General features: G+C 43.7%; 3 protein-coding genes across 4 annotated transcripts; all 3 read right to left on the reverse strand.

The window, feature by feature from the left end:
• Positions 1 to 971: 971 nt before the first annotated feature.
• Positions 972 to 8,263, reverse strand: LOC120453947. The gene is made up of 4 exons (XM_039638892.2): positions 7,896 to 8,263; positions 2,274 to 2,756; positions 1,928 to 2,015; positions 972 to 1,821 (listed from the first exon to the last, which is right to left on the reverse strand). The coding sequence occupies exons 1-4, from the start codon at positions 8,008 to 8,010 to the stop codon at positions 1,626 to 1,628; spliced, it is 882 nt and encodes a 293-aa protein (XP_039494826.1). The 5' UTR covers positions 8,011 to 8,263; the 3' UTR covers positions 972 to 1,625.
• Positions 8,264 to 9,856: 1,593 nt separating this feature from the next.
• Positions 9,857 to 13,946, reverse strand: LOC120451819. 2 transcript variants are annotated; one of them, XM_039635787.2, is made up of 11 exons: positions 13,693 to 13,946; positions 12,041 to 12,499; positions 11,878 to 11,987; positions 11,669 to 11,819; positions 11,423 to 11,606; positions 10,836 to 11,356; positions 10,640 to 10,776; positions 10,373 to 10,562; positions 10,262 to 10,309; positions 10,096 to 10,204; positions 9,857 to 10,033 (listed from the first exon to the last, which is right to left on the reverse strand). In XM_039635787.2, the coding sequence occupies exons 2-11, from the start codon at positions 12,153 to 12,155 to the stop codon at positions 9,976 to 9,978; spliced, it is 1,623 nt and encodes a 540-aa protein (XP_039491721.1). In that variant the 5' UTR covers positions 12,156 to 12,499; positions 13,693 to 13,946; the 3' UTR covers positions 9,857 to 9,975. The 2 variants fall into 2 exon arrangements, with proteins under 2 accessions (XP_039491721.1, XP_039491722.1); XM_039635788.1 differs by lacking the exon at positions 13,693 to 13,946 and having other exon boundaries at positions 11,673 to 11,819; positions 11,878 to 11,955; positions 12,041 to 12,056.
• A 3,693-nt stretch (positions 13,947 to 17,639) lies between these two features.
• On the reverse strand, positions 17,640 to 20,349 carry LOC120453892 (adhesion G-protein coupled receptor G7). The gene is made up of 2 exons (XM_039638809.1): positions 19,028 to 20,349; positions 17,640 to 18,963 (listed from the first exon to the last, which is right to left on the reverse strand). Exons 1-2 carry the CDS (start codon positions 20,244 to 20,246, stop codon positions 17,774 to 17,776), a joined length of 2,409 nt encoding a protein of 802 aa, XP_039494743.1. The 5' UTR covers positions 20,247 to 20,349; the 3' UTR covers positions 17,640 to 17,773.
• Positions 20,350 to 26,942: the final 6,593 nt, after the last annotated feature.

A 26,942-nucleotide genomic window follows, 5' to 3' on the forward strand; every position in this document is an offset into this window, starting at 1 on the left:
TTTACGTGCCTGCGTTGGATGTTCCAAGGACAAGGCCATCACTCGGGATCATTTGGTTCTCCGGTCGAGCATGGGAAATGAATTTACTTATCTGTTAGGGTAAATTCGTGCTCCCCCGCTCCCCCGCTCCAACTCCCCATGCTGATTTCTGATGGCTGATTTCCTCTTCCGGCGAAAGTCGCCATCAAAAAACCCAAAACATACAATTCCTTTCTCGGTTAATGTATGCGAAGGGATGAGGGAGAGGGAGATTTTATTTGATAACACACGCTTCCTGCAGCTGCTCAAAGAGAATTCATGTATATATCATTCACTATTTATAATGATAATATTCTTTTATCTATCTTTTTATTTATCTTTATAAGCACACGTCTTGTTTGTCTAAGAACACAGTAACCGGAAACAAGCAGTTGCATAACCAAGCAGGGCCACTTCCCACAAGCAGTTTGCACGGAATGTTATCGCAGCTCGATGGACATTAAAGCGAAATATGAACCCTTTTGGCCAAATGAAATTGCTTACCGAATTACCGAATTGCGAGAGACATCAGCAAATGTGTATGCTACTTAGTGGAGCTCCTTCAAGGTTAATGCTCAACTTTTGCGGCGGAAATTATTTTTGGGTGCGAGCTTAAACGTTGAATGGCCTTGAAGACGGGCAAAGTTTTTCGCCTACAAAGGCGGCGCGCTGATTTCGCCCACTTCATTTGCTCATCATCAAGTCAATCAAGTTTTAATGATGCCACAATAAACCCCGCATCGCCCGCTGAATAATTTAAGAAATGTCCACAAGGCATTATTATTTTCGGGGAGTTGTGTTGTTCTTCGTCCAGTCCCCCAATATTGCGGCATACTTATGAGCTCAGGAGTATAAATCTGAAATTTTAATTGCTTGCCATTTGCCTTAAGTGTTCAGCAATAACTGCAAATTTATGGGCTCCTTAATGAACGAGTACAGATTGCTGAACATGCTTCGGTTTCGCACAGTTTTATTTATTGAAAAATACATTGGGTTTCTTTTGGTTTTCCATTCCGTTTGGTAAATAGTTTTTTCATTTGTCCTGGGGCTTACACATATGTCGTTAATGATATGATTTCCATTTATGGAGTTTCGTATTCGACTAGCTCATTATACACACACATAGATATACATTTACATTTATATTTATAACTTGGTTTTTAGACCCCCAACGGGGTCTCTCGTAGTTGAACTCTAAAAGTACAGACAACGCACAGTCCACAAGTATTTTATATCTTGTCCTGGCGTCTCATTTTGTTTTTGTTTATCGGATTTTTGGTTTTTTGGTTTTTGTTTTTTGGTGTTGGATCCTGGCCAACAGTTTTCATTGTTTGGCTTGCGGCTTTGCGTTCAGCCCGATTGGGGTTTAATTCATTTTCATTAGGATGACAAGCGGTCCGCCCCGTGTGTCAATCTTCATCAGAAGATGAGCGCCCAATTCCAAGTTGGCTCTCCGCCCAAGTCCCAGTTGGCGCCGCAGGACATTCCGCCCAGCATTAATGGGGATGGACGGCTGGCTACTTTTCGGCTGGGTTGATTCCAATCCAGTCCTGTCCCTTCAGTCCCTCCCTTCAGTCACTGCCATCCTTCGGCTCGGTGTCCTGTATTTACAACAGCCTCTCCAGATCCTCGCTCTCGGCGTCGCTGATGAAGGAGTCGGTGTCCGTGAAATAGTCGTCGTCGCACCTGTTCCGGCGACAGCAGACCCTGCGACCCATCTCCTCGTCGCTCCAGTGCTCGAACTCCTCCTTGTGGTGTTCCAGCAGCATTAGCGACGGGAACAAACTATCGCAGCCACTGCAGCTGTTGGACGGGAAAATCACCAGGAACAGCAGCGGGAAAAGCACGGAAGAAAGGCGAGATGCTGATGAAAAGCGAGAGCTGGCTTAATTAAGTGCATTTCCCTTACCCGAAGTGTCGCTTCTTCTGCTGGTGCGAAGCCAACTGACGGTGACAATGGAAAGCTCGGTCGCACACGTTGCAGGTGAGTGATTCATCTGAAAATTGGGTAACTATAGAGCAGGCTTTGGAAACAGTGTTTCCCAGAGGTGAAAACATTTCAGGGAAATAAACAGGAGGTATTTCAAACTACTGATAAACTATAATGTACAAATAAACGGCGATCTTATCGAGGAAATTACTGATATTTCCTTAGCTTAGTCAGTCAAAGGTTGTCCGCCCACTCGAGGCTCCACTGTCCCCCATCAGCCTGCATCACCTGCATTATCGCCTGGCTTTGTGGACCCAACACTCACCGTAGTCATCATCGTCATCCGCCATGGCCAGCGCATGCAGTCGACTTATTGTGTTTTCGTTAATCTCCTTCGATGTTGACGTGCCGCCTGCGCCGAGGTCCTTTGATGTTTTGGCTTTCGCCTGGCACAGGCCCAGTTCGCAGAGGGCGCTCTCCACCTCGTAGTTGCCCTGGCAATCGGCGTCCATGCAGGGCAGGAGTGCCAGGTTGCCATTACCATTCCCATTGCCGTTCCCACAGCCTGCCGCTCCTGTGGATCCTGAACCTGAACCAGAACCCGAGCCACCGTTGACATTGACGTTGCCATTGGCTTCTCCTGCTGCCTGACTGCTACAGCCGGCGGTGGCGGAGTTCGCTGCCAGCATTTCAAAGTCGTCTAGCTCATCGAACGGATCATCGATTTTGTGGCCAAGTGACACGGCATCGTCGGCCTCGGCACTCAGTCGTCCATATGCCTTCCGTGGGGGCCGCTTCACATATTTGTCTGCCATAAAATGAGGTGGAAAATGCATGAAAAACTTTGCTAAATAAAAGCCTGTTCGTATTGATAAAACATTCTGTGGAAAATGTAGCGAAAGTCCTTTGGGCTTCGTTTTTGCGAACAGGCTTTATGGACATATTTTTGCCTTTGAGCTGGTTTCTATTCATGGTTCAGCACAAAAGTGTGTGTAAGTGTTTTTTTGTGTACAGATCTAAAGTAGAAAACATATATGTTTGTTTTTGTTTTAAAGAAACATTAAAGGGAACTTTACTCGTTTATTGTATAATGATAGAAAATAAATAAATAGAAAACCAAATAAATTCTGGCATCTCTACCTGAATACAAGCATCATATTTTAAATGTTTTCGCAGTAGACAGAAAAAAGAACAATCCACACGCAATCTCTTTTGATTGCTTTTGAATTGTTTCAGCTGTCGGAGTGTGCTGAACATATTTTCACAGTAACACATTAGTTTTTCCAGTGCATAACTTTTGTTCTCGCTTTATGGAGCAAGTTTCTTTGTTATTGCTCGGCGTGGAAATTGAGAAATGTTCCTCAATGCATCACGCAATTCATGGAGGCTTTTGTGCCGCTTTAGATATTTGCGAAAGGACCTGCCGTTGAGACAAAAAGTTTCCGCACTTCCTTGTATTTGCCTGCATGTCCTCGAAGTCCCGAAGTGATAAAATGAGATTTATTGTGGGCTTTGTTTGTGCACTGCGTGTGATTGGGGAAAGGACAATAAATATAGTGGCTGGCGGTGCGGTGAGATTTCGAAAGGCTTTATTTACGGACCCCCAAAAATAGATGGTGTGCTGACTTGGCTGCGGTATTTTTATGGCGCACTAGCCATTAGCAGCTCATTATGTGGGCTTGTCTTTGTCTTTGTGCTGGCTTTAATTGCAATTGAGTTCAACAGTGCGTATACGTGACGACACGAAATTGGCAATTCGCACGACTTAATCGCATTTAAATGTTCAAATAAACTAAAGTCAAAGTGCTCAAGCACGATAGCAGAGTCTTTAATTTCTGTGCTCTTTTGATTTCATTAATTTCCCACGACCGAATGAAATGAAAATAATTCAATGGCTTGACAACTGAATTAAAGTGAATTTCATTTGTATGAATAAACTGGTGTCTAGAACCTTTAAAACGCCTTGTGACGACTATTTTATTTGCCCGCAAATAAAAAACCATCAAGAGTTCGTATTATTGTGGCAGCCCAGGACGAAAAAATGAACATGAATATTAAAAGTGTGTCGACAAATGGAAGTAAAAAACGCACATGGGGAGCAAACATTCGCAGGATATGACGGACGGAGTAAAAAACTGGCGGAAGGTGGAAGGTGGAAGGTGGAAAGTCGCCCGAGATTGCTGTCGAAAAGGCGGCAGACCGTGAGGCGATCTGAAACTCAATTTTATCGCCAAATTGTGGACCGCAGAGCGGCGAACATTTAGCGCGATGTTTTCTGCACTGGGACTTGGATGGAAATTTATGACTATGGGCTTTAAGTTTGCCCCGGTCTCGTAATCGCACAAGATAAAAGTTTCTCTCGATTTTACTTTAGAATTACAGCACAAATTATTACAAATGATGCCGCCCGCCGGCAAGGAAATATAAATCATTGCTCGGAAAAGCCGAAATAGCTGGAAAAGCTGGAAAAGCGTACAGTGCAGAAAGGAGCGGCGATATTAATACGCCAGATAAATGCCTAATAATTCTTCTCATGCTGCGCTTGGGATACACACTCGTTTTCGATGCCTGCTCGAATGCCAACCATAATTTATGATACATTTTGCTTGCCCCGTTGTTATTTGTATTATTTCTGATGTCTGACCAAAGGAACGAACTAATGATGCCGCCAGCCAAAGTGAGCCACATTTGATGGCCAGAGAGCAGAGCATAGAAAACCGAAAAAAAAAACCAAAGCAAACAGAGCTGGAAAAAAGCGAAAATCAAAACAAATATTCCGCAGGACCTTCGGCTAATTGGCTGTGAAAACAGCTGTGTTCAAAAAAGTAATGTAAACACACGATAAATATTTTAAAGGCAATAGTAGCTGTGCCTTAACTAATTTCTATATTTTTTAGATCTTTAGATCTTTGCTCTTAACTATCGTGATTTCTTTGCAAATCACGCTATTGTTGGTATCGTAAAAATAAATTAGGCACTTTATTCAGCTGCTTCACAGCTTGTGATGCAAATAAACAAATCTTTTTTCTGGTTTCCCCATTAATCATCATGTGTACGCTGATATCTGTGTGTGGACACCAGACATGGACCCAAAACAACAGGCCTAGCCTAATTGCCATTGCTTGTTTTACAATTTCCCTAATTGAATGCACAAACGCATTATTATCAATGACAAATGGCTGTCATAATTATCGGTTAATACCGCGGCCATATGTTGCCCAGAATTTGCATAACGCACATAAATCTCGGCCACGCCCCCTTTTCCACCATTTTCCCCGCTTTTCCGCCTCGTGGGCCGAACAACAGTACATATGTTGACAAAAGCTTAAGGGCGTCGTCTTGTTATTGTTGTCACTTGTGCGTTGTGCATTGTGAGTTGGCAAATTACATTTTTTACGATTAAATTTAGCGCCTGCCATGGTTGATTGAAAAAATGGTGATTGCTATTAATGTCATAAATGCTGGCGAATTTGCAAAGTGAGTAATGGCAATTTGCGATGTGTGAAAAAGCTTTCAATTATTGTCCTGACACTAAGCACATTGTTTACAAATCCATTCTAACGCATTTATCTGGGAAATTCATTAAATATTACTTGTTTTTCTCCGTCAAGGCGAGTGTTCTAGATGAGGTGGTGAAAAGTGGGTGGCTCAAGCCGAAGTCAACTTGTTTTTCTTGCTGGCAAACAGCAGTTTTATATACTCTGCATTTTCAAACATAATTATACGTACAAATAAGTGAGAGTTTGCAATTTGCGAAGAGCAAATTCAATCAGCGAAAATCAATACTGCCAAAAACTATCCGGTTCGCCACAAAAACAAAGAAAGTTGGTAAACATAATTAAAAATTTCCGATTAACATTTTGATTGCACATTACCCATGCTTGCTTTTAATTAGCTTTGCGAACGTTCGCTAATTATTATACCCGTTACTCGTAGAGTAAAAGGGTATACTAGATTCGTTGAAAAGTATGTAACAGGCAGAAGGAAGCGTTTCCGACCATATAAAGTATATATATTCTTGATCAGGATCAGTAGCCGAGTCGATCTGGCCATGTCCGTCTGTCCGTCCGTCTGTCTGTCCGTCTGTCCGTCTGTCCGTCTGTCCGTATGAACGTCGAGATCTCAGGAACTACAAAAGCTAGAAAGTTGAGATTAAGTATACAGACTCCAGGGACATAGACGCAGCGCAAGTTTGTCGATTCAGGTTGCCACGCCCACTCTAACGCCCACAAACCGCCCAAAACTGCCACGCCCACATTTTTGAAAAATGTTTTGATATTTTTTCATTTTTGTATTGGTCTTGTAAATTTCTATCGATTTGCAAAAAAACTTTTTGCCACGCCCTTTCTAACGCCCACAAACCGCCCAAAGCTGCCACGCCCACACTTTTGAAAAATGTTTCGATATTTTTTCATATTTGTATTAGTCTTGTAAATTTCTATCTATTTGCTAAAAAACTTTTGGCCACGCCTACTCTAACGCCCACAAACCGCCCAAAGCTGCCACGCCCACACTTTTGAAAAATGTTTTGATATTTTTTCATTTTTGTATTAGTCTTGTAAATTTCTATCTATTTGCCAAAAAACTTTTGGCCACGCCCACTCTAACGCCCACAAACCGCCAAAAACTGTCCTTCGAACTTAGACTAGCTGAGTAACGGGTATCAGATAGTCGGGGAACTCGACTATAGCGTTCTCTCTTGTTTTATAATAAAAAACGGATTGAGAGTCAGCATAACGCCGCAATTTATTTATGGTCGATTATTATTCGCATGTGGGTGGTTAAATATTCATGTGATTCGGCGGGTCTGGGCATCTATTATTTTATTGATGCTTAAAATGAAATTGCGCAAACTTTGAATTCGCGCGACAAAGTCAACAAAAGCAACTAAAAATTTCAATTACCAGCCTTGGGCGAAATCCCCACCAGAACCATTCGCTTTTCTCCCCCCGAAATTTTTTGGAGGGTGCGAGACTTAGCGCTTAGACAAAAGCATCTTGGGGCCGAGAGGCGAAAAGAAAAGTGTTTTCCTTTCGGCAGTCACATCCGCACCACGTTTTCTGCTTGGCTCACACGTGCAGAGCCTCATTATTGCGTGGGTTGTAGGATCTCGATGTTATTTACTTTGCCTCGTTTCCCCCAATTGCTCGCCTTGCTTTTCCCACTTTTCCCACTTTTCCTCATGCTTTTCCCACTTCTCTCCACTTTTCCATACGGCACAGATAAAGGCGAACAATAGGAGTGTGCAGGGAAGCACAATATACATTTATTCGGGGCCTATACTCCACAAGTCATTTCGGGAATTTTAATTAACTTGTTTTGATAACGAGCGAGTGTTTGGCTTATGAATGAAACCCATGCCTCAACTGATACATGTCTGGCATGGCAAATCGGGAAAATCGTGAAGTGCACCTGGGCACTCGAAGGGAAATTGACTTGTTGAAATTCCATCTTGGAAAATGTAGATATATCTGCGCGTAGTCTAGATTGTCATCGTGATCCAGTTGGCTTTAATCGTCCGCAACAATCTTGTCTGTCAAAGGAAGTTGGATTTTGTGCTTCAGTCTATGATCTGCGTAATTTTCATGAATGTCATATTGTAATTTAATTGATTACACGAATGAAGTCAGCAGACAATTTGAAGTCAATTTTAAGTGATTCGAGTTACGTTTCAGCCAATCAGAGTGCAAGATAGTATAACTCTCGTTTGAAAAATGTAAAACTACACTTTTGTAGATTTCTATGGGACACAAGGACAACTAGCTGATCCTTAGACAACTTTTCTAGTTTATCAACTAATACACTGCCCAAGTTAATATCAGTGCTGCAGCCATTTATGGTTGACTTACCGACTGATTAGTCCGCTAATTATTGATAAATTATCCTAATTGAGGGCGGACTTTTGCAGTAAACTGAACTAATTGATTGCCCAGGTGTGGGAACTCACCTTGTGTGCTGTTGCTGTGATTACCGCCGTTCGAGTTGCTCTTGGAAAAGCTGCAGTTGTTGTTGAAGGAGTTGAAGAAGTTGGCGGCGCCGGTGCGCCGTAAAATCCAAAACATGTTTGCAGGTGTGCAGCGGTGCAGGTGTGCAGGTGTGCGGTATCCTGATTAATGGGCTGTCGGCAAAATCCAGTTGATGTGCTGCAGCGCCCTGAAGTAGGCAACGAATTATGCCAACTGCCTTTCCACCGACGGCATTTCCACGCGACGCGTTCTTGCGCTGATAAGCGTGCTACGGAAAATGAGGCGAGGACGCGACGATAAGCAATGTCGGAAAAGCCCGGAAAAACTGACGACCGTATCGTGTGGAAGTCTTCAGCAAACTAACCCGACTTCGGCCGCGCTCTCGGGCTTTATAGCTCGCGAAGGAAAATGAGAGCGAAAATGTCCGTGTAATCACGAGAGAGACAGAGTCCTCTCCCTCTACGTGATAACGTAAGGACTTACGTTACTTTCACCCACTGCTCTTTTGCTCTTTTGATGTCTGTTGTTGGGAAAAGCAGCGCTTGGCAAAGGATAAAGCTAAACTTGACCTTCGTCAACACTTGCACGTCGTTGGGCCCGCTGGCAGCTCATAATTCGTTTTGTTTAATAAACGATTACGTATGCGCCGTGTGGACGAGCCTCAGCTCGACTTCTGCCGACTTCGGGCCCCTAAAACGCCCATCAATCATCGACACCGGAAGTGGTCGCCGCTTTGTTGTCCCTGTTTAAAGTTTTATTTGCGTCTTATCGGGCTGTTCAATTAGACATACTTTTCGCACTGAGAGAAAAGTGTTGCACAAGGTAAAATAGGTACCTTCAATATAAGTTTTACTTTGGCTATCTCTTCCACTTAACGATCGCTTCTCTTGCAGTTTTTTAACGACTTTTCTGGCACACTTTTACCAACAAACCAACAAACAAATTTCCGTTCTTTGTGCATATTCCGTTGACACTTTTCCATCAGTGTTTGTGACGCGGAAAAGAGCGGAAATGCTGGCAGCACACGCATACGCATCAGAGTTTTCCCCCCGTGGCAAAAACAAAGACATCTCCATTGGGTTTCAAGTGCAAGTGCAAGTGGAAAGTTCATGTCCTGCGAATTCGTTTATGGTGCACGCGTGGCGGCGGCATTAAAGCGTTTGCCGAGCACCCTCGACTTAAATGCCGCACGACAAATGGTTTTCCGCAGACAAGACTGTGATTTGATGACTCGGTTTCGGTTCGTCGATTTCTGCTGCACGCGCGGGGTTAACTTAACCCGATACTGATTGCCGGGGCTTGGATGTGGCCACGAGTGGGGCAGGATACGCCTACCCACAACTGACAAGTGACATACGAGCCACCTTTGTGCGCATAGTAGAGTCGCAATTTAATATTTAATCAGCGACAGGGCTGGCGTTTAACAATTCAAATTGCTGCGAATTGTGTGTTCTGTGAACTTTTGGCATTGGCGACATTACGAATTCATGCGGTACGTGCCAAAGTCACAACGAGTCCAAATGAATCCAAACGACTCTCCGAATATGTTTGAACTTTGCGAATATGTTGCGCAAACTTTGCCCCATAAATTATGCACTATTAAAAGCTCATGCATAAGGCATGCCCCAAATGCCTGCAGCAAAAACAACAAGGACCAAAACAACAAGGACCCTGGACCAGAAATGATAACCGCAACAAAGCATTACACATGGACAGCAATTAGGTCCGATTTCGATGGAAATGCATGCCAAAGTAGTCACTTATGTCCAGTTGATGTAATAGAATGCTTCGATAAATGGTTGACTATGCAGAACATGACATTCTGAAATTCGATTAGTTTAACTGGCAACTAACGTTGGTTAATCCTGCAACATGATGATGTACGAGTAATTCGCTTGCGGTATGCAAATTAAATTAGCTAAATACAGAGAAGGGCTGCTGCACACAAAACCGAGTTATTTAATGCTGTCCACACAAAGTTTTCGACTTAAGCATAAACAAAGCTCTGGAAAGTTGGCAAACTTGCCACAATCAATATTGATGGAAATTCTGTTTACTTGGCTATTTGAGCGTCTTGGCGTAGAACTTTCGGTGCTTCAATTTGATTCTCATCACACAGCTGCAATAAATTTATTCAAAATCATTTAGTGTGGCAATGGATCGCCGGACCGCCATACTCACCCCATCAGGATAAACGCTATCAAATATAAAGCGGCGCTGAGAAAATTAAATCCTCCAGGATTGCTGGGCAGGGAGCCCTTATAGATGGCCGTGTACAGAGGAGCGGCGACTGGAAGTGAAAAGTGATGGATGGGGCCGAGATTCAGTGAATTTCAAGGTTTCTTACCAAAGGGGGCGAATGATTGCACGATGTTGCCGATGGCAAACAGTTTACCTGTGATGATAACAAAAACATTAAGGTGGCTGTTGTGCCACTAACTAACTAACTATTACTTACCAGTGTCGGAGGCAGGAACTATATTCGATACAATGGTGCGGCACATGGGCCCCTCAATGGAGCGAAAGACTCCGAGGGCAACAGATGCGTAGAGGTGCCACGGCAGGTAGGCAAATCCTCTGGCAATATTGCAACCTACCTCCGAAATGAGAGACAGTAAGGCCATGGTGACCACAGACAGTCCCAAAAGCTAAGTATATATAAATAAACCATATATATATATATAGGCAATATTCTGTATTCAATTGAATGCTCTGTTCAAAGTACCTTTCGCAGAATAAGAATACCCAAAATAGCACCCACCATGGGCACCGATTGACTGACAGTATTAAAAATAGTAAAGTCACGCACAGTGAAGTGAAACTGTTGGCGCACAAACAAGTACCAAACAGTCATGACGCCATCTGCAAGGATATCAGCACATAAACTGATTGGATTCCCAAGAAAACTCACCCAGACTTACCGCCGACAAAAATCGAGACAAAGCCGGCCAAAGTAACCAGCCAAATAATGGTGTGAGCATTGTTTTCCCTCCTCTTCAAGCAGGTGCTAAACATGTCCTTGATGTGTTTAAAGCTGAACAAACCAGCTTCTTCAGTTTCAGCTCCTTCCAAGGGAGGTTTCTCTATGGACTCATATTTGGGGGGATCCTCACGGTTATCGACTGATGCTTCAGTTGATGCTTCATTCATTTTCTGATCCGAAACTGTGACAACGATTTCCTTTTCTTTTTCAGGGGTTTCAGATGTGACAACGATTTCCTTTTCTTTTTCAGGTGCTTCAGGTGTTTCAGGTGTTTCGTCCTTATCTGGACACATTCCAAGACTTTCGGGCAGGTAAAAGATAATAAATAGTGTTGCCCCAACAACTATCAAACAGGAGAGACTCTGCACAAAGGCGGCACTAGTGGCTGCATAGACAAAACTGGATAATAACGAGCCACTCGTATGGGCCACAAATGCTATGAGCTCCAAGAAGATCATTCTGAGAATTGCAAAAAGGAAAATCGAATTGCAAATAATGTGCCAAGTTAATGGAGGTGGCACTCACCTGTAGGGTCTGGTCTTCATGTCCGTTGTGTCCGTGATGAAGCACATGACTGCCACGGAGAAGACGCACGATCCGCCGAGCAAAGATTGTGGCAGGGCTGCCAAGGTGTACCACCAGGGATTAACCATGTAGTAACTGGACAGCCAGCAGATGGCGGACGAGAGCAGTGAAGAGGCAGAGAAGCCTGGTGGGAAAACGCCTTACTTCTCTTACTTTTGCATTGAGTGCAGTTCCTGGAAAACTCACCCACCATGGAGACAATCGCCAGGGGCTTGCGGCCATAGTGATCCGACCAGGAACCGACGAATAGGCCACATATGCCGGGCACGATGCTCTCGAAGAGCGTGCGGGTTAGGAACATGTCGGCCACGTACTCCTGCAGCTCCGTCTCAATGGCCTAAAAGAAGCGATGGTTAATAACCAATACCCTACTCAAATGTTCAGCAGATACAAACATGTATTTCTGCGCTGGCGTTATTGCTATCCAATAGCTCGCAATCGGTTTCATTGTACTGGAATATGACCGTGCAGGTCTGATAAATCATCTGATTGCGCATGACAATACCTAATGGGTAGATCGTGCTGAGGCTTATCACTTTAATCCGATGTTCCGCTCACCTGACAGCATTGACGAAAATATCAGCATGAAAATCACCGGTTCTATGTAGAACATGTTGAACAAACGCCTCCATTCCAAACTCCTGAGTTGGGCTAAAGATGCCTTCTCCGCCATTTTTATTCAGATTGCTAAACTTAGTTTGCCTAAATTGATGCACTCGCTTTCATCGATCACAGCACTATACAATCTTGGTATGTTTTTAGTTTGAGCTTTGTAACGCACTTCACTGACCTTAGCGATGCTTAATTATTGTGATTGACCAGGCAACAATTTGAAATTTGTTTTTCAGCCTTGATAATATTTTTGGCATATGTATGTTTACATTAATTACACCGCAAGCCGACTTTTCGCTCTGCTGATTTCGTTATATGCCCTGAGGCAACGCGAGACTAGAATATCGAGTTCTATTTCATCCGAGTTTCGATCGCGAACTGACTCTGAGTAGCTTTGTTTAAGTGCTTAAATAGATATTAAGTGATGTTGGCGTGTGTAATTATTCATAAAGTAGGGGGGGGATTTTTCCCTAACTACTGGAATTGATGATATCTACGGCGCTTGTGCCCAGAAGCTTATGCAATTAGAATTAGAAACAATTTAAAAATAAACCGCCAGGCTTAAATGTCTTGTTTGTTATATGCACTTTCTCAAGGCAGCCATAACTTTCACAATTCCTAGTACAGGGCTCTGCACCTAACCCTTTTATGGTGGAAAACTTTCTTCTCGACAAGCGCACACACACGAGTTTTGGGAAAAGACTTTTCCGCGAAGGAAAGCGAACAACTTTGGCCGCGTAAATAGCGGGCCAACACTTCCGGCAACATGTTGCCATTGCTACTTAACCCTTCGTCCCCTTCTCCCCTTCCACCCGCTCATTTCGCGCTTTTTATTACATCACTATTTTCCCCTTCACTTGGGCTGCTCGCGTAAAATATGCAAAAAGATTTTAAGCCTGGCACGGAGAGCATTTACCAAAATAATTTGGGCATTACTTTGGGGTCTTCATTTGGCTGTTGGCAAGGGGAGCTCACTAAGGTGCTTGTGGCTTTTATTAACCGTCGAGGTTTAGTAAAAAAATATATTTAAAAATAAGTTTTCTATTTCAAGTCAGGATTCCAATTGAAAAACTCCCAGCTGCCGGCTTGCAGCAATGAATATTTCCCAAATAGAGAGCTCACTGCAGAATCCGGCACTGCAAGCACATCACGCATACGCCGCGTATGCCGGCCCATTGTTGACAAGCTAATTGTAAACTTTTCCGCTTTGCGTTTCATTGTTTGGCCAACTGTTAGGGGGAACAAAGAACGGGTAGGGGGGCATATTAGGACCCAGCCGACCGACTGGCAGATATGAATGCCCGAAAGGAGTTGCGTCCTGCAGTGCAACATACTCGCACATGCTAAGTTCGTGCAACTATTGTCTTGGATTGCCTGGCGTTGCGTTGCGCAACATAAAACCGGAATGGAATAATGGCGAATGGAATGGGGCAACTGTTGGCGATGTGTGTGCGGCTTTGTGTTGTTGACACAAAAAACGGCAACAAATAGAATGGGGCATGGGGCATGGGGCATGGGGCAACTTGTGCAAACTCGGGCGAAAATTAAAAAAAGAATGAATGCATAGTAGGGGTTGGCTAAAAGGAAATACCAAATACCAGCCGAAACATAAAAGCCCAGGAAAGGCGGGCAAGTCAAGAGCGCCCCAGAGAACGTTGAGGGAAAAAGCAATTTCTTAAACGCAGCACGTGCACAAATTCATTTCTGTTTGCCTTAATTATTCCAAGATGAAATGGCAAAAGGGACGCGAGAGCACAGAAATCCTCCTTAGTTTCACTTTTTCGGATGATTTATTAATGTTTCGCCGCAGAAATCTGTTTCTGCTCTCAAGTAAAATGCCACGGAACCGCGTCTTTATTGTTAGGCAGTTAAAGACTAAGTGAGTTTGGCGGCTGTGACAAAACCAGATAAAGCTTTTAAAGATACGAAATAGGCGGCTTCCATTTATCTCCATATCTGTAATCCGGTAAACCAATAAGGTGGCACAAATTGCCATACTTTTGTTTATCTGATAAGCTTTAAACACCAAAGATAGATTCCATCTTTTACACACTGCTTATTAACCCTTTCGAATGGCAACCACGCAGTTGGGCAATATTTAATTATGTTTCCCTTGCTCTTGGCGACAATTTTAATTTGCCTTCTTTCCAATTAAAATATTAAAAAAATACTTCCTTTGATGCGGGCACCGCAGTCCTTTTTCGGCTCTCAAGCCTCCTTTGCAATTAGGCCTAAAAGGCTTAGCGGCCCTAAAGTTCATAAGCCGACTTAAGCCGTGGCAGCTGTTGCCCATTTGTTTGCTAATAAATTTCGATTCAACTAATGCCCAAAAAAACATTGTGAATCGCCCAAATGAAAACCAATTTGGTGCCGGGGGATTTCACATCTCAATTTTGCGAAATTACAGTCACTCGATTGCACTGGCACATTGTAGAACATTTCAAGTGGATCTTTCGCGGCCATAAAACTAGCAACCATAGTTTTGCGGTGGCATTAGTTTTTGGCAGTTTTAATTGGCTGGTTGGCTGGTTGGCTGGTCAGTGCTGTTGGCCACGTTTTCAGCTGCTGGCCAGCGCTGCAACTGAAATGACATTTCGTTATTGTGCTGGCCATAATTACTCCGCAAATAACTCAGCCGTGAAGATTGTGTACGTAGTATTCGTTTATTTTTCAAATGGCAGTTTTGGTTTTGGCTGCACAGGGAAAAATATTCAATCATTATAATCAAAACTAACACAAAGGCAAACTTCAAAGTTCGTATAGAGCATAAATCGATGCTGATATAAGCCTTTTGCCATACAAACATTTCTAGCTGCTTATGTTTATAATAACTTATATAATTTCTCTGCACACGGTGTGATTCCAAAGTTCATGTGTTTGATACAAATTCAGGCGGACGGCATGCCACACACATGTGGTAAGTCGCGTGTTTTGTTGTGGCAAATGCTCTTGACAAATTTCCGCACATCTAACACATTTGTTATGAGCGTTTTGCACAACTTTCGGCACACATGCCACTGGCAGCCGAGTGGGGTTCGCATTTGGCCCATTAGTCTGGCCAAATGGAGCTGAAACATATGGGTTCTACTGAATTCGGAGAGTAGTACTACGCACAGTTTATTTTCTGGCGGAATTAATGAACTCGTGATGTAGACATGTCTCACTTGGATTACGAGCAATTTCTCAATTCCGATGAGAAACTGGCGAAACTGCAAAAATGTTGAGCTCCTTTGTCTTTGGCTGCATTGCTTCGCCATTTGCATGTCTGGCTGCAATTTGCCAGCGAAATACGAAATGCGAAATGCGAAATGCGGTATGTGAATGCGATAAATATTTGATAAACAACATTTCTGCAGCTTTGCGGTTCAGTGACTCTCCAGGGCGTCGCAAATTGCGGCAAATTTCTCGCATTTATTTTCCATTTCGTGGCCTGGCCCCCTTTGCGCCGCATTAAAAAACTTTCATAATCATAACTCTGTCTTGGATCTGCTGGCATTGTTGCTGCCGAAGCTCCTGCGACTCGAGGACTTTCCCCACTTCTTCAGCCGGCGATAAGCAGAATGGAGAATGGAAAATCAATACATATTTATGGGTTCATGTGGTGGGTGCACGTACGCCATATCAGCCACACATACGGGTGTGCTGCGTCCAATGGCTTTCAGAACAACTCCGACTTCGTCTTCGACTTCGACTTCGACTTCAGCAGGCTGCCCATTTGCACGTTTCGAATCGTAAAATACTTTCCCGTGCGTCCTCAGAAATGCGCAAAGGAAAATAATTTTTAATAGTAGCACATGTCCTGGCCTATCCTCGTGGGTGTGTCCTCTGGCAAGGAACGTGCAAAAACCTGGGCCTGCAAACAGGTGAATGTTAAAAAAGTACTGGAGTGTAATTCCAATAAAGTTAAAGAGTTTCCTGGCCAAAAGTTCCAGGTCATTGGACTCTACGGTTGAAGTGGTTGTATATGTTTACCTTAACTCTACTGAACATGCATTTTTACCACCTAATCGGTGCAGAAATCATTTAAAATTCTGTATTGACAATCCTCTTAGCTCCGCCTGCTTTTGATAAAGCTTTTGGCCAGCACCACTGCATTATTTAGCAACAATTAGTTGAGCAGTATGTATAGTAACTTCGCAGCACAGGTAACCTGTTCAAACAGCTTAGTTGTACGAGTATGCTACAGTTGATCGCTATTGGCGGTAATCGGCTTAGGGGCTTTCTTTCAAGAGTGCACTTTGCGGCGGAAAATTGATTTGGAATCCCTCCGCAGCTGGCAGTGCTGCCAGTGAGCCTTTTCCAGCGGACGGACAATGGCATTTAGCACGACTAATTGAAAATTTAAAATGTAGTTCAAGAGTTTGATGATGAGCAACTTTAAGCGGTCAAAGGGATGGCGGGAATGCAATCAAGCGTGCCTGCCAACTCATTTCATTCCACTTGAAGTCATTTAATTTAGTTTCGAATGCTTGCTGCTGGAATGCTGGATGCTGGGATAAAAGCAAACATTGCTCAAATAAAATGTGCACAAATTCGGCACTAACCAGGTGCTCAGCCTCGGTTGGCAGACATTTTGCAACAAAGTGAACTTTACTACTGACTACTACTCGAGTTATTGGTAGCAGTGCTGCTGTAAAAGTGGAAAATGAAATCCCGGCACCGCTTTCACTTTCACTGTCTCTGCATTTGAATGCAGGCGAGTCCTCAAAGCATTTCACTTTTTGATTGATTGCAATTGATATATGTATGTACGCTTGTGCGAATATGAAGAGAGTGGAAATTTCGGAAATGAAATGAACTTGATTGTCATTCACCTCGCTGTGCTTCCTTGTTTATCAGACTTTATTTGACGCTGATGTTTTGTAAATAGAGTCCATACCGCCTTTAAACCTTTTGTTAAAACTTTATCCTCAGTTGTTGCATAAAAAGTCAAATCTGCTTAGATGAGGACTTTAACCGAGATCTCTTTAATTGGCTAATAACTGCACAATATGTGGTTTTACTATTAAGTATCGCAAGTAATCGGCTTAAGAGCTTCCACTGCGAACCGCAGTTTAGTGCATTAAAAGGACTTGCAATGCACCACTTTCTAAGCCAGATTACGACGACAGCCAATGGCTTTAAGCCCAAGTATTTTAAACCGGAATTGTGAGCCCAAAAAAGTGGAGGTCCCCTCTCAGAAAATCCAGCTGCAGTTAAATAGGAAAACTCTTGAGGTCGAACCAGCTGTAGTGGCAAATACCAATCGAGCATGGCTTCGAATCAAGTTCATTTCGTTCCACATGACATGACATCCTGGCAATGGAATCAAAGTGCACACTTGTAGACTCAGAAGCCTGGAGGAGTTGGCTTAAATTTTTATGGCCTCAACACTTACCAGGTGCTCAGCTTTTCCTGCCAGCAACTGAGTGTTTGGTAGCAGCAAAATCAAGTGCTTGACTATTGGATAAATGGAGACGAAATGGGGAATAGATTACCACTCCACCTGTAACACTCAAATTACTCCTTTTAATATTCATTGAATTCACTCTTTTGAAGCACTGTCTTATTTGGTATTAGTATTTTTTTAATTTTAAATTAGGAACCTATACATAATGGCAATCAATAAGGATAATTCATAAGTTATTAATACATTGGTCGAGGACCTTTGTTCGTTGGGTAATACGGACTTTAGTGCATCTACTGATGCGATCGGCTGGCGTAGTTGGTGGAGGAGGTGGTCATCGACTGGAGCTCGGTGTGGCGCTTTTGGACATCCATCTCCATCTTGGTGGGGCATATCAGACCCACCCACAGCCGGCGGTTCGCGGAATCCAAGAGGACAAAGTAGATGAACATCACAAATCCCTGCATAGTGGCCGTGATGCAAAAGAGGTATGAAAAGGCCACCCCAGCATGCATGAAGGCGAATATGCCAAAGATCCAGGTGAGTCCCAGCAAAAAGAAGAGCATTATGGAGAGGCGTATCTGCTTGACCACCATTTTCTTCTCGTTCTTATGGATGCTCTGGCTCAAGGAGTGCGAGATGCTATAGAAGACATACACGAATATCACCAGGTTGGACACAGTGATCAAGGTCACGGGCAGCACCACTCCAAAAATGAGGCCATAACCCGATGGATAGCAGATGCCAGTGTCCGTGGAGAGTTGGTCTGCCGTGGGGACGTACGAGTCGGGATCTATGAGGGCCACCAGCAGGGTGGGCACCAGGGGCAGTAGCCAGGCCACAATGGCGGCCTTCAGGATATAGCGCGGTGGTCTCTCGATTCCGATCACTGTGACGTAGCGCTGGAACTGCAGGAAGGCGATGATCAGCATCCAGCTGAAGAGGACCAGGATGGAGTACTGCATGGCAGCGCCCAGAGCCACACAGCGAACTATGTTGCCATTCACGACGAGCGCTTCGGATACATCATCCGTGTTCAGGAACACGAAGAGCACCATCTGCAGACACATTGCCAGGGAAAGATGGAGCAACACCTTTGTGGAGGCCTGACTGCGCCAGCTTTTGAAGAGGGCCGCAGTGAGGAATATGCCCAGTATACCCAGAAGGGAGAGACTGCAGCCCACTATCGAGATGATGTCCAGCACCTTCTCGTTGATGGGTGTAATCAGAACCTCCTCGCCAAGGTCGTTGGTTCGATAGCTGCCACCCACCAGGAATGCAAACTGCGTGAGGTGGTAGGTGTGGCACTCGATGATGGCGTCTTTCAAGAGATCCGAGCTGCTTCCAGTGATTACTCCCTCGTTCGACCAGGTCTCATAGTTCCAGTATCCACAGCCACTGCCAAAACTAAAGGCCTTTGAATCCGGATTGCGAAGGTTCTCATTGCGCAGGAGAAAGGGCAATGGCAGAGAAAGTAGATTGCCTATTGAATAGAAGGTTAGACCAATTAGTTCAAATCTTGCATAACAAATAAATGAAGTTCTTACTTTGCAATCCTGGAATGGAAATGGAGATTACTTTGCTGCGAGGCTTGCGAGTGCGTTGCAGTGAGGTCTCCACGAACAGAGCATCGTGGGCGTAGACCTTGAAGATGAGATAGGTGGCTCCCCTGCTGCTCACTTGTCGCCATAGATTCTCTGGCAGAAAGGCAGCTGTCTCCAGATGGGCTTCCTCCTTCACCTTGGCCAAGTCCTCGGAGTACCGGATGAAGCGGTACCAGTAGCCACTGTCGGAGGTTTTGCGCTGGTCACCCGGTGCCGAGAATATAGCTATGCCAGTTATGCGATCGCATTCGGGATTGGCGAAGAACACGCTGATGTTGCCGGTAATCAGAGCCTGGACTCCGATGTCTGAGAAGTTGTACGTTTCCACGCCGGTAGTGGCCGTCTCTGTCGCATCACTGCTCGGCTTGGCCACCACCTTGCCGCATCTTTCCTTGGGAACCAGCTGCTCCGGCAGGGCATCCATGTAGCTCTCGAACTGGCTGAGCAGGGAGTTGGTGGCGTTCAGCTGGGCGGATAATCTGAGCACCTTGCTGTCGCAGGACATTATCTCCTTGCACACACTGACCAGGTCCGCACTGACCGTCGCATCCTTGTCCTGCAGCATCAGGGTGCCAAACATCTGCCCCGTCATGTGGACATCGGCGGGCAGAAGTGTCCTATCCCGCTGCCGGAACATGTCCCTCATGATGCCAGTCATCGCACGACGCCCCTGGGTGTCATTGGTGCGCCTCCTGCCCTCCAGAAGATCGTCATGCAAGCTGTTCAAGTCGCCGCTGATCGCGTGCTCCCTGAATCGCCTCAGACACGCCACGGGATCCCAGTGCTCGGTGGACTCCCAGTGGGCTCGGTTGTCCTGCACCCTACACTCCCTGGTGACCGGCAATCCGTTTCGCAGCAGACACACATCGTGCAGCGTGGCACGTTCGCCGATTCGAGCCCGTTTCCACTTGTTCTGGTGCGGCGTTTGATCGTGGTTACGCGTTATGTAGTCGTGCTGGAACTCCTCCGGTTCGCAGAACATGGACGCACAGTAAACCAGATCTGCTCTATTAATATTATTTGTAAAATATCTCTCCTCTCCATCGCAGTACTGGTACGTTCCGTTTCTCAAGCACATTTGACTTTCCTTTGGGCAAGCGGTGTAAATCGGCGCTGCCAAGGCCAAGACCACAAAGAGCCCTGCACACCAGTTGAAATTCATGGCTGGTGATTCAGGTGTCCACAGCTGTGTGCAGTTCAGTTCTCCGAAACTGTTTACAAATTCTTTTGGCAGATAGTGCTTTCCACGTCCGACCGTCTTGAAATATCGCGGCACACTGAGCTGTCTGGCGATCGATTAGATTTCTGTAGAGCCCTACACACTGTTTGCTATCAGTGGCCACCACGAGCGCTAATCGACCCCAGGTTTTTTATATGTATACTACTACACCACTCACTAATCACGGAAAGACCTCAGGTCTGCGGCATTTGATACAGTTTACATTGTGATTAACACGACCTCGGCAATTGAAGCCGAAATCCGACGGACCCCTTTGAGGCAGGGAAGTAACGCCAAGCTTGTGACGTCGTCTTTATTTGTGCAAATAGCAATTTCACGCCTTTTTACCGGTCTTGGGACTTAAAATGCTCTGGCTGATTCACTTTTTACGTGCTCGAATTGCCAGATAAGAAGTTGTACCGGGAAAGTGTACATGCTTCTATTTATACATCAATGATTATCACAATATTCATCAATGAAATATATATGTTAGCAAATTTATGAACGAGATTCGGAATAGGAAGTTTTTAATTGATTCTTAGAACTTTTAAGAGTATGACTTCTAAAGAATGGAAAAGAAATTACCTTTACATAAGTGAGTATTCACGCAGTTCATTCAAGTAAAACAGATCCTTTGTCCTCAAAAAACAGGTTCATAAAATGCAAAGCACTTCACCTTGGTTGCATAAAGTGCGATTTCCATTTGGACAGGTTAAGCGCTTTCACAGGCACAGCCTTAGATTAAAATCCACGTGTACAGACTTCATTGTAAGCCAGTTCTTGGGCCAGAATGTAATTTTGGCAGCCGACTTCGCAGCACGTAGACTGCGTGTGTTAGCGGAAATTGTTGGCTTGTTGACACGTTTTCAATTATCAGTCAAAAGCCGCTGACGAATTCAAATGCGAGCACTAGGCCCACTCGCATTCAGGCTGCCAATAATCCACCTCCATCGGCAGCAAAAATTGATTGGCCTGCATGCGTTCAATCAAATGTGTCACATCTTGACATGTTCACTTTTCCTTTATTGCCACGAGGAATATGACGAGGCTGCAGCTGCGTAGCGGATGAATGTGGCACTCGGAAAATATGGGTGCCTCTTCATGTCGACTTTTGGTTTGAATTAGAAAGCCTCGCAAATCCTGTAAAAACATTGTGTCAACCATCAAACCATCAACTTTCCATTTCCTTGTGTAGAAAGTCTTAGATAAGTAGTTTATAAATATTTCGAATTTTCAGATTACTTTTCTACAACGCCAAAGCCAAAGCCATAGCCAAATATTGTCCAAGTGTGCTGGGCCATGATATTTGGATTGTCCTATTCCTAATTTATATCCCACCCAAAATCCAATTAGTGGTGTGGCCGACAAAAGCATAACGAACTTTTGGATCTGCGCCAGCAAGTAAACTTCCTCGAGGGCAACAAGTGACTGGCAGAGGCAGAAAGCTGGGTTTTGCCATTTCGTCTTGGCCAAGTTAAGTCAACGATGCAGCAGCAGCAGCCAGGAAATCATTCAACATTCAACTAAACTACCAGCTCTGCGGTTGTGTGACCGCCAACGACGGCAATGCATTTTCCAGGGCCATTTTTTGCACTAGCCGAGCTGCACTTGTTGTTGCTGTCGGTGGGAAATTTTGTGGTCTAGAGGGAAATGGATTTTAGGATTAGGAGAGAACCTCGTTCTCTGCTTTTCAGGCTCAAGAGTTCTTATTCAGCCGATAACCAATGAGCCGTGGCGACATTAACGCCCTTTTAACGACTCTCAACTATTTTTATTGCTATCGAAAAAATACTGTTTCATCGGCGTTTTAACCATAACTTGGCCAAAAATGGAAACACAGTTAAAATGAAGACTGTTTTGTGCTGCTATTAAACATAGCTATCTAAGTCTATCCCTACTTTTTCGGTTTTCGTAAAAAAAAAATTTGACAATTTTTTGCACTTTCGATAAGGGGTACCATCATCAAAATTTGCGAAAAATGGCCAAAAATTAGCATTTCAATGTATGTACATGGATCGATAGGGAATTTTGTTACGAATTCAACGAGGTATGGCATTCTACTTTTGGACAACTATTTTTACTGCTATCGAAAAAAAACGCATTATTTTTTATAAAAAAATCGGAACAAAATTATTGTAAAAAATCTGATATTTTCAATCGGTGTTTTCGCCATAACTTAGCCAAAAATGGAAACACAGTTAAAATGAAGACTGTTTTGTGCTGCTAATAAACATATTTAACTATGTGTATTCCTACTTTTTTGATTTTGATTATTTCAATCGGTGTTTTTACCATAACTACAAGTTCCACGACGCCAACACTCTTTTAAAGGGAAAGAAAATCTGGAAAATCTTAGTGGAATCAGGCAAGATGAAAATGGAAAAAAGCATATGCAGATGCGCTTAAGGCCGCTACAGATGGCGCCCATTAAGCTCATTATGAGCTGCCATTCTTCATTCCTTTTCTTGGGGAAACAAACAATTTTGCCGAGAAACAAAGACTTGGCGCCACAGAAACCACATGTGAGCAAGTCCTTCATCCTTCCAACATTTTTGGGCCATGTCAATTGCAGCCAGAAGAAATTCATTTTGGCTTGCGGGCAAAGTTAAATTGAATTTTTTCACCAGAACTCGTTCGGTTCACTTTACTTACCCTCAAATCGGCTCAGACAACAGGTTGCGGGATTTAATGAAATTAGGCACTGACGAAGGCAACGCAGCCATCGTCTAAATAAACACTCCGAAAAGTACAGGGGGACTTCAGTTGCAGCATACAAGAAAGCACTGCAAGTGGAGCTAAAAATATTTCAAAAATTCACTTACTACACTAGAAGATACAGAGAAGTTTCTTCCTTAGGAATATTACAACTATTACAAATATTACAAATTTAGGAATTTAAGTACTTATTTATGTATGTAACTACACCCTGTTTGCATTTGCCGGATTATGTACACAATTTTCAGCTGCCTTCATTTTGCACAATTGCCCGGGCAACAAATATATGCTCGTGCATTCTGATTCAGCGTGAACTTTGACACAGGACATGTGGCCCAGGATGTCACCACCATCCCGTTGGGGCGACCTTTCCGGATTTGTGTGTTTTATGCCAACTTTGAGCAATTTAATTTAATTACAACGTCTGCTGGCGCTGCTGCCGCTCCGGCATCATCTAATTTCATTTGAAACCGGAGAGTCGGAGACTCGGATTCCGGGCAACAGTTGCCCCATAAACACTGCCAGACGTTGTCGTATTTTTGGCCTGAGGTCCTGCCAGGATTGGCTGCAATCCATACAGCATTTGCATAAGCCTTGATTAAATTCGGCTCTGACTTTTGCAACTTATTCAGAGACATCGATTGGAAATCCAGCAGTCAGAACCGGAAATTGTCAAGGAAATGAAATGGGTTGCAGGTCTGGAGTGGTCCCCATTTAATTAAATACCAACAGGCAATACATAAAGTGTTTGGCTATGGTTCGTTCACATATCACGCGGCAAAAAGTTTCCAATTACGAATTCGTTGGCCGAGTTGTTTGCTACATCCGCATCGAGTGAAAACTTTGCGATGGGTAAAAGTTTGAGCGACCGGAGAGCGAGTGCTTCTAATGAAAAACCACTTAGACGGAGACAAAGAAGTCCACTTACGCTGCAGGACATGTATCCTGGCCTGTTCTACCCCCCTCCCAACCTCCCCTCATAAGTCAGCTTTTCATGCTGGTGGGGGAAAAGTTTGTGCCGCTGCACATGCATTTTGTAGCGCGCCTAACGACGGGAAAATAGCCAAGGACATGTCCCCAGAGAACATCACGTCCGGGGATTCCCAATTTAATGTGCCTACTTACAGAAATAACAAACTTGCGCAGCTACACAGATGTCGGCCAAACAAGTTAAATAACTCAGATTCGCTGTATACTTACAACATTTTATTACTCTTCGTGGGCCTGCTCTTAAAGCTGAAGCGCACATAACATATGGCCGGCAACATGTCGTATGCGTAATGTGACTTCTGGTGCCCTTATTAAACAATTAAGCGGTCATTTTTATAGCATCGCTGGTTCATCGCTGGACAAATTGGGTTGCAATTACATTTCATTTGACCTTGAACGATTTTAATATATATTTAATTCGATTCCCATCCTCGGCATCCGCTGCCATCGGTAAAACAAACATCAAAAGAGAGAAAAAGGCCGACGGCGAAATGGAAAAATGTGGCATAAAGCTCGGGCTTAATTGCCGGAAAAAAGGGTTAATTGCTCGCGTATTTGGTTTGTGCACGCCAGGAAATACCCAAGTGCCCTCTGAGCTGAACATAAAAAGTTTCGTTAATGGAAAACGGTGAAACAGCGAAACAGCATGTCAGTGGGTCTGGGGACTCGCTCTAGATGCAACCCCAAAACAATTGGAAATTTCCATACTCCCGCCAAGCAAACTCGAAAATTAATTCAGACAGCTCCCTGGGAGCACTTTAAGCCGGAGTTACCATCAAAATGCTGCCTCATAACATTAGCAATCGCCCCTGCCTTCATTTTGAGTGCCTGCAGCGGACTTTGCAAGCGCTTGATGCATTTTTTATGTTGCCAGCATTACTGGGCACTCTTCGTGACCGCGAGTGCACTGAGCGAAAATCTCATTTAATATGCAAGTAAAGTAGATATGAAAGTGTGTCCAATATTTCCTTAAAATGTGTCATTGATTCAGTTGTTAGTAGTTTCCTATAGGGATACGAATGTTTGCATTACAGAAGGCACTGTTTGCTTTGGCATCAATAGGAAATACTTACTATAATTGTCTAGTTAGTCACTGTAAGTTAAGTTAGTACAGTAACACTCAGTATAGCGAACCTTTCTCGCCGTGCTCGTGTGTGTGCACAACTTTTATCACTTGTTTGCTTTGCATTTTACGAGCATTTAAATACAATGAGTGCCAAGCGGACAGCTGTTGCATGTGCTTGTTTTCTTTTGGAGGGCGGAGGACGCAGTGCAGCATCACGTTTCCCGGGTCAGAGGACGAGGGGCTAAGCAGACAAGCTGTAATTTGCCATTTTCCGGCATGAAGCCGGCTAATTAGAGGGAGAGGACGCAGGACGAGGTGCGATTCGAGCCGAATTCCCGAAACAAGTGTGAATAAATTCAACTTCGCATATGGCTCCTCCATGGATAAAGTAATGCAACGAGAGTTTTTCACATTTGCTAGGCTTAAAGCTCATTTCATCAAAGTGCTCACTTTTATGGCGCATTCAAGTCCACTATTGTTCAGTGCTAAAAAGCAGCTCATGAATGCCAAGCAGCAAACTGGCAACTATTACTTAATAAAGTGAAATATGGGAAATTTATAACCAGACACACACACAGATACCGCACCGAGTTCGCAGTTCAAAATTGCAGGAACGGGTGGGTCACGAACATGCTAAACTTTTCCATATTTGAGCTTCAAAATGCTTCCCTGCTGCGGGTGGAAAAACCCACCCACTTGCACACTTACCCACTCAGCCACCCTGCAGATAGTTATGCAGTCAGTTTTGATTACTGTTCGGCAAACACAATAGATTAAATAAGAGCGCAAATAAATTGCATTCGAACGATGGTAAAATATGGCGCATAAATATGATAACTTATTGTGAGTTGGGTGTAGTTGCGAATGCTTTTTTGTGGCTATCAAAAGCTATCCAATGATGGGGTTATTTACGTAAAAGATATTTTAGCCTCAGCAAAATCACCAATGATTATTTCACTCTTTTTTCGGACTTAAATAGATTTAGTTGACATAACCAATTTAAGTCGGTTGGGTTGAAAATAAATATTTACTTGCATAATGGTTATAATTTAGAAGGCATTTGAATAAAATAATATCTCATGTAAATAGCAAGCTGAATAATTGGTATAACAAACTTAATGTTGCGGTTAACCAAATAAGGAATATATCAGCACAGAGTTTGACATTAATTGGGCACAAGGTTTCTGAAACGTGTCCACGCCAAAATAAATCAAACATTTAAATTGGCTTAGGACTAGATGAAGCAGAATTTTCAAGTGAAAGCCAAAGCTGAAATACAAATGTATATACAGGCATGCAGATCCACTAAAATTCCGCCGACTAGATGTAGTATATTTTTGCCAATTCCAAATGCTAATGGCAGCCAGACTGAGAGACACTTTCCCGTGACAGGTAGCACTTTCGGAATGTCAACCCTTTTTATGCATACTTTCAAATTTAACAGCACTTGCCTCATTAATTTCTGAGCACTTTTACGCCCTTTGACTTTGCCACATGACAATGGCAAAGCGAATCTGCTGGATATGCTAACCTTTTGTGGCATGAGTAAAAGCCAGAAAATCGCAAAATACTTTGGCTTAACCCATTCATGCCAGCCCCACTGACTGTCCTGCACAGCTTAACTCTCGAGTCGACTCAATTCCAGTTTTGTTTACTCTTTTTTCGGCAACTTAATTTGCTCGCATTACGTATACGACATGCAAGCCGGGCTATGTGGAAACTTTTTGTTTCTGTTTCGGACCAAAAGGCAAGAAAAAATAAGAGAGAACAAGTGTTTCGACTGAGGATTACCCTCTCCTTTGATGGCTCGCATTTTATGTTTCTAAAGCAAACTTGTATAATATTTTTTGTTAAAATATTACAAATTA

This window comes from Drosophila santomea, chromosome 3R, assembly GCF_016746245.2.
Source record: "Drosophila santomea strain STO CAGO 1482 chromosome 3R, Prin_Dsan_1.1, whole genome shotgun sequence".
Lineage (NCBI taxonomy): Eukaryota > Metazoa > Arthropoda > Insecta > Diptera > Drosophilidae > Drosophila > Drosophila santomea.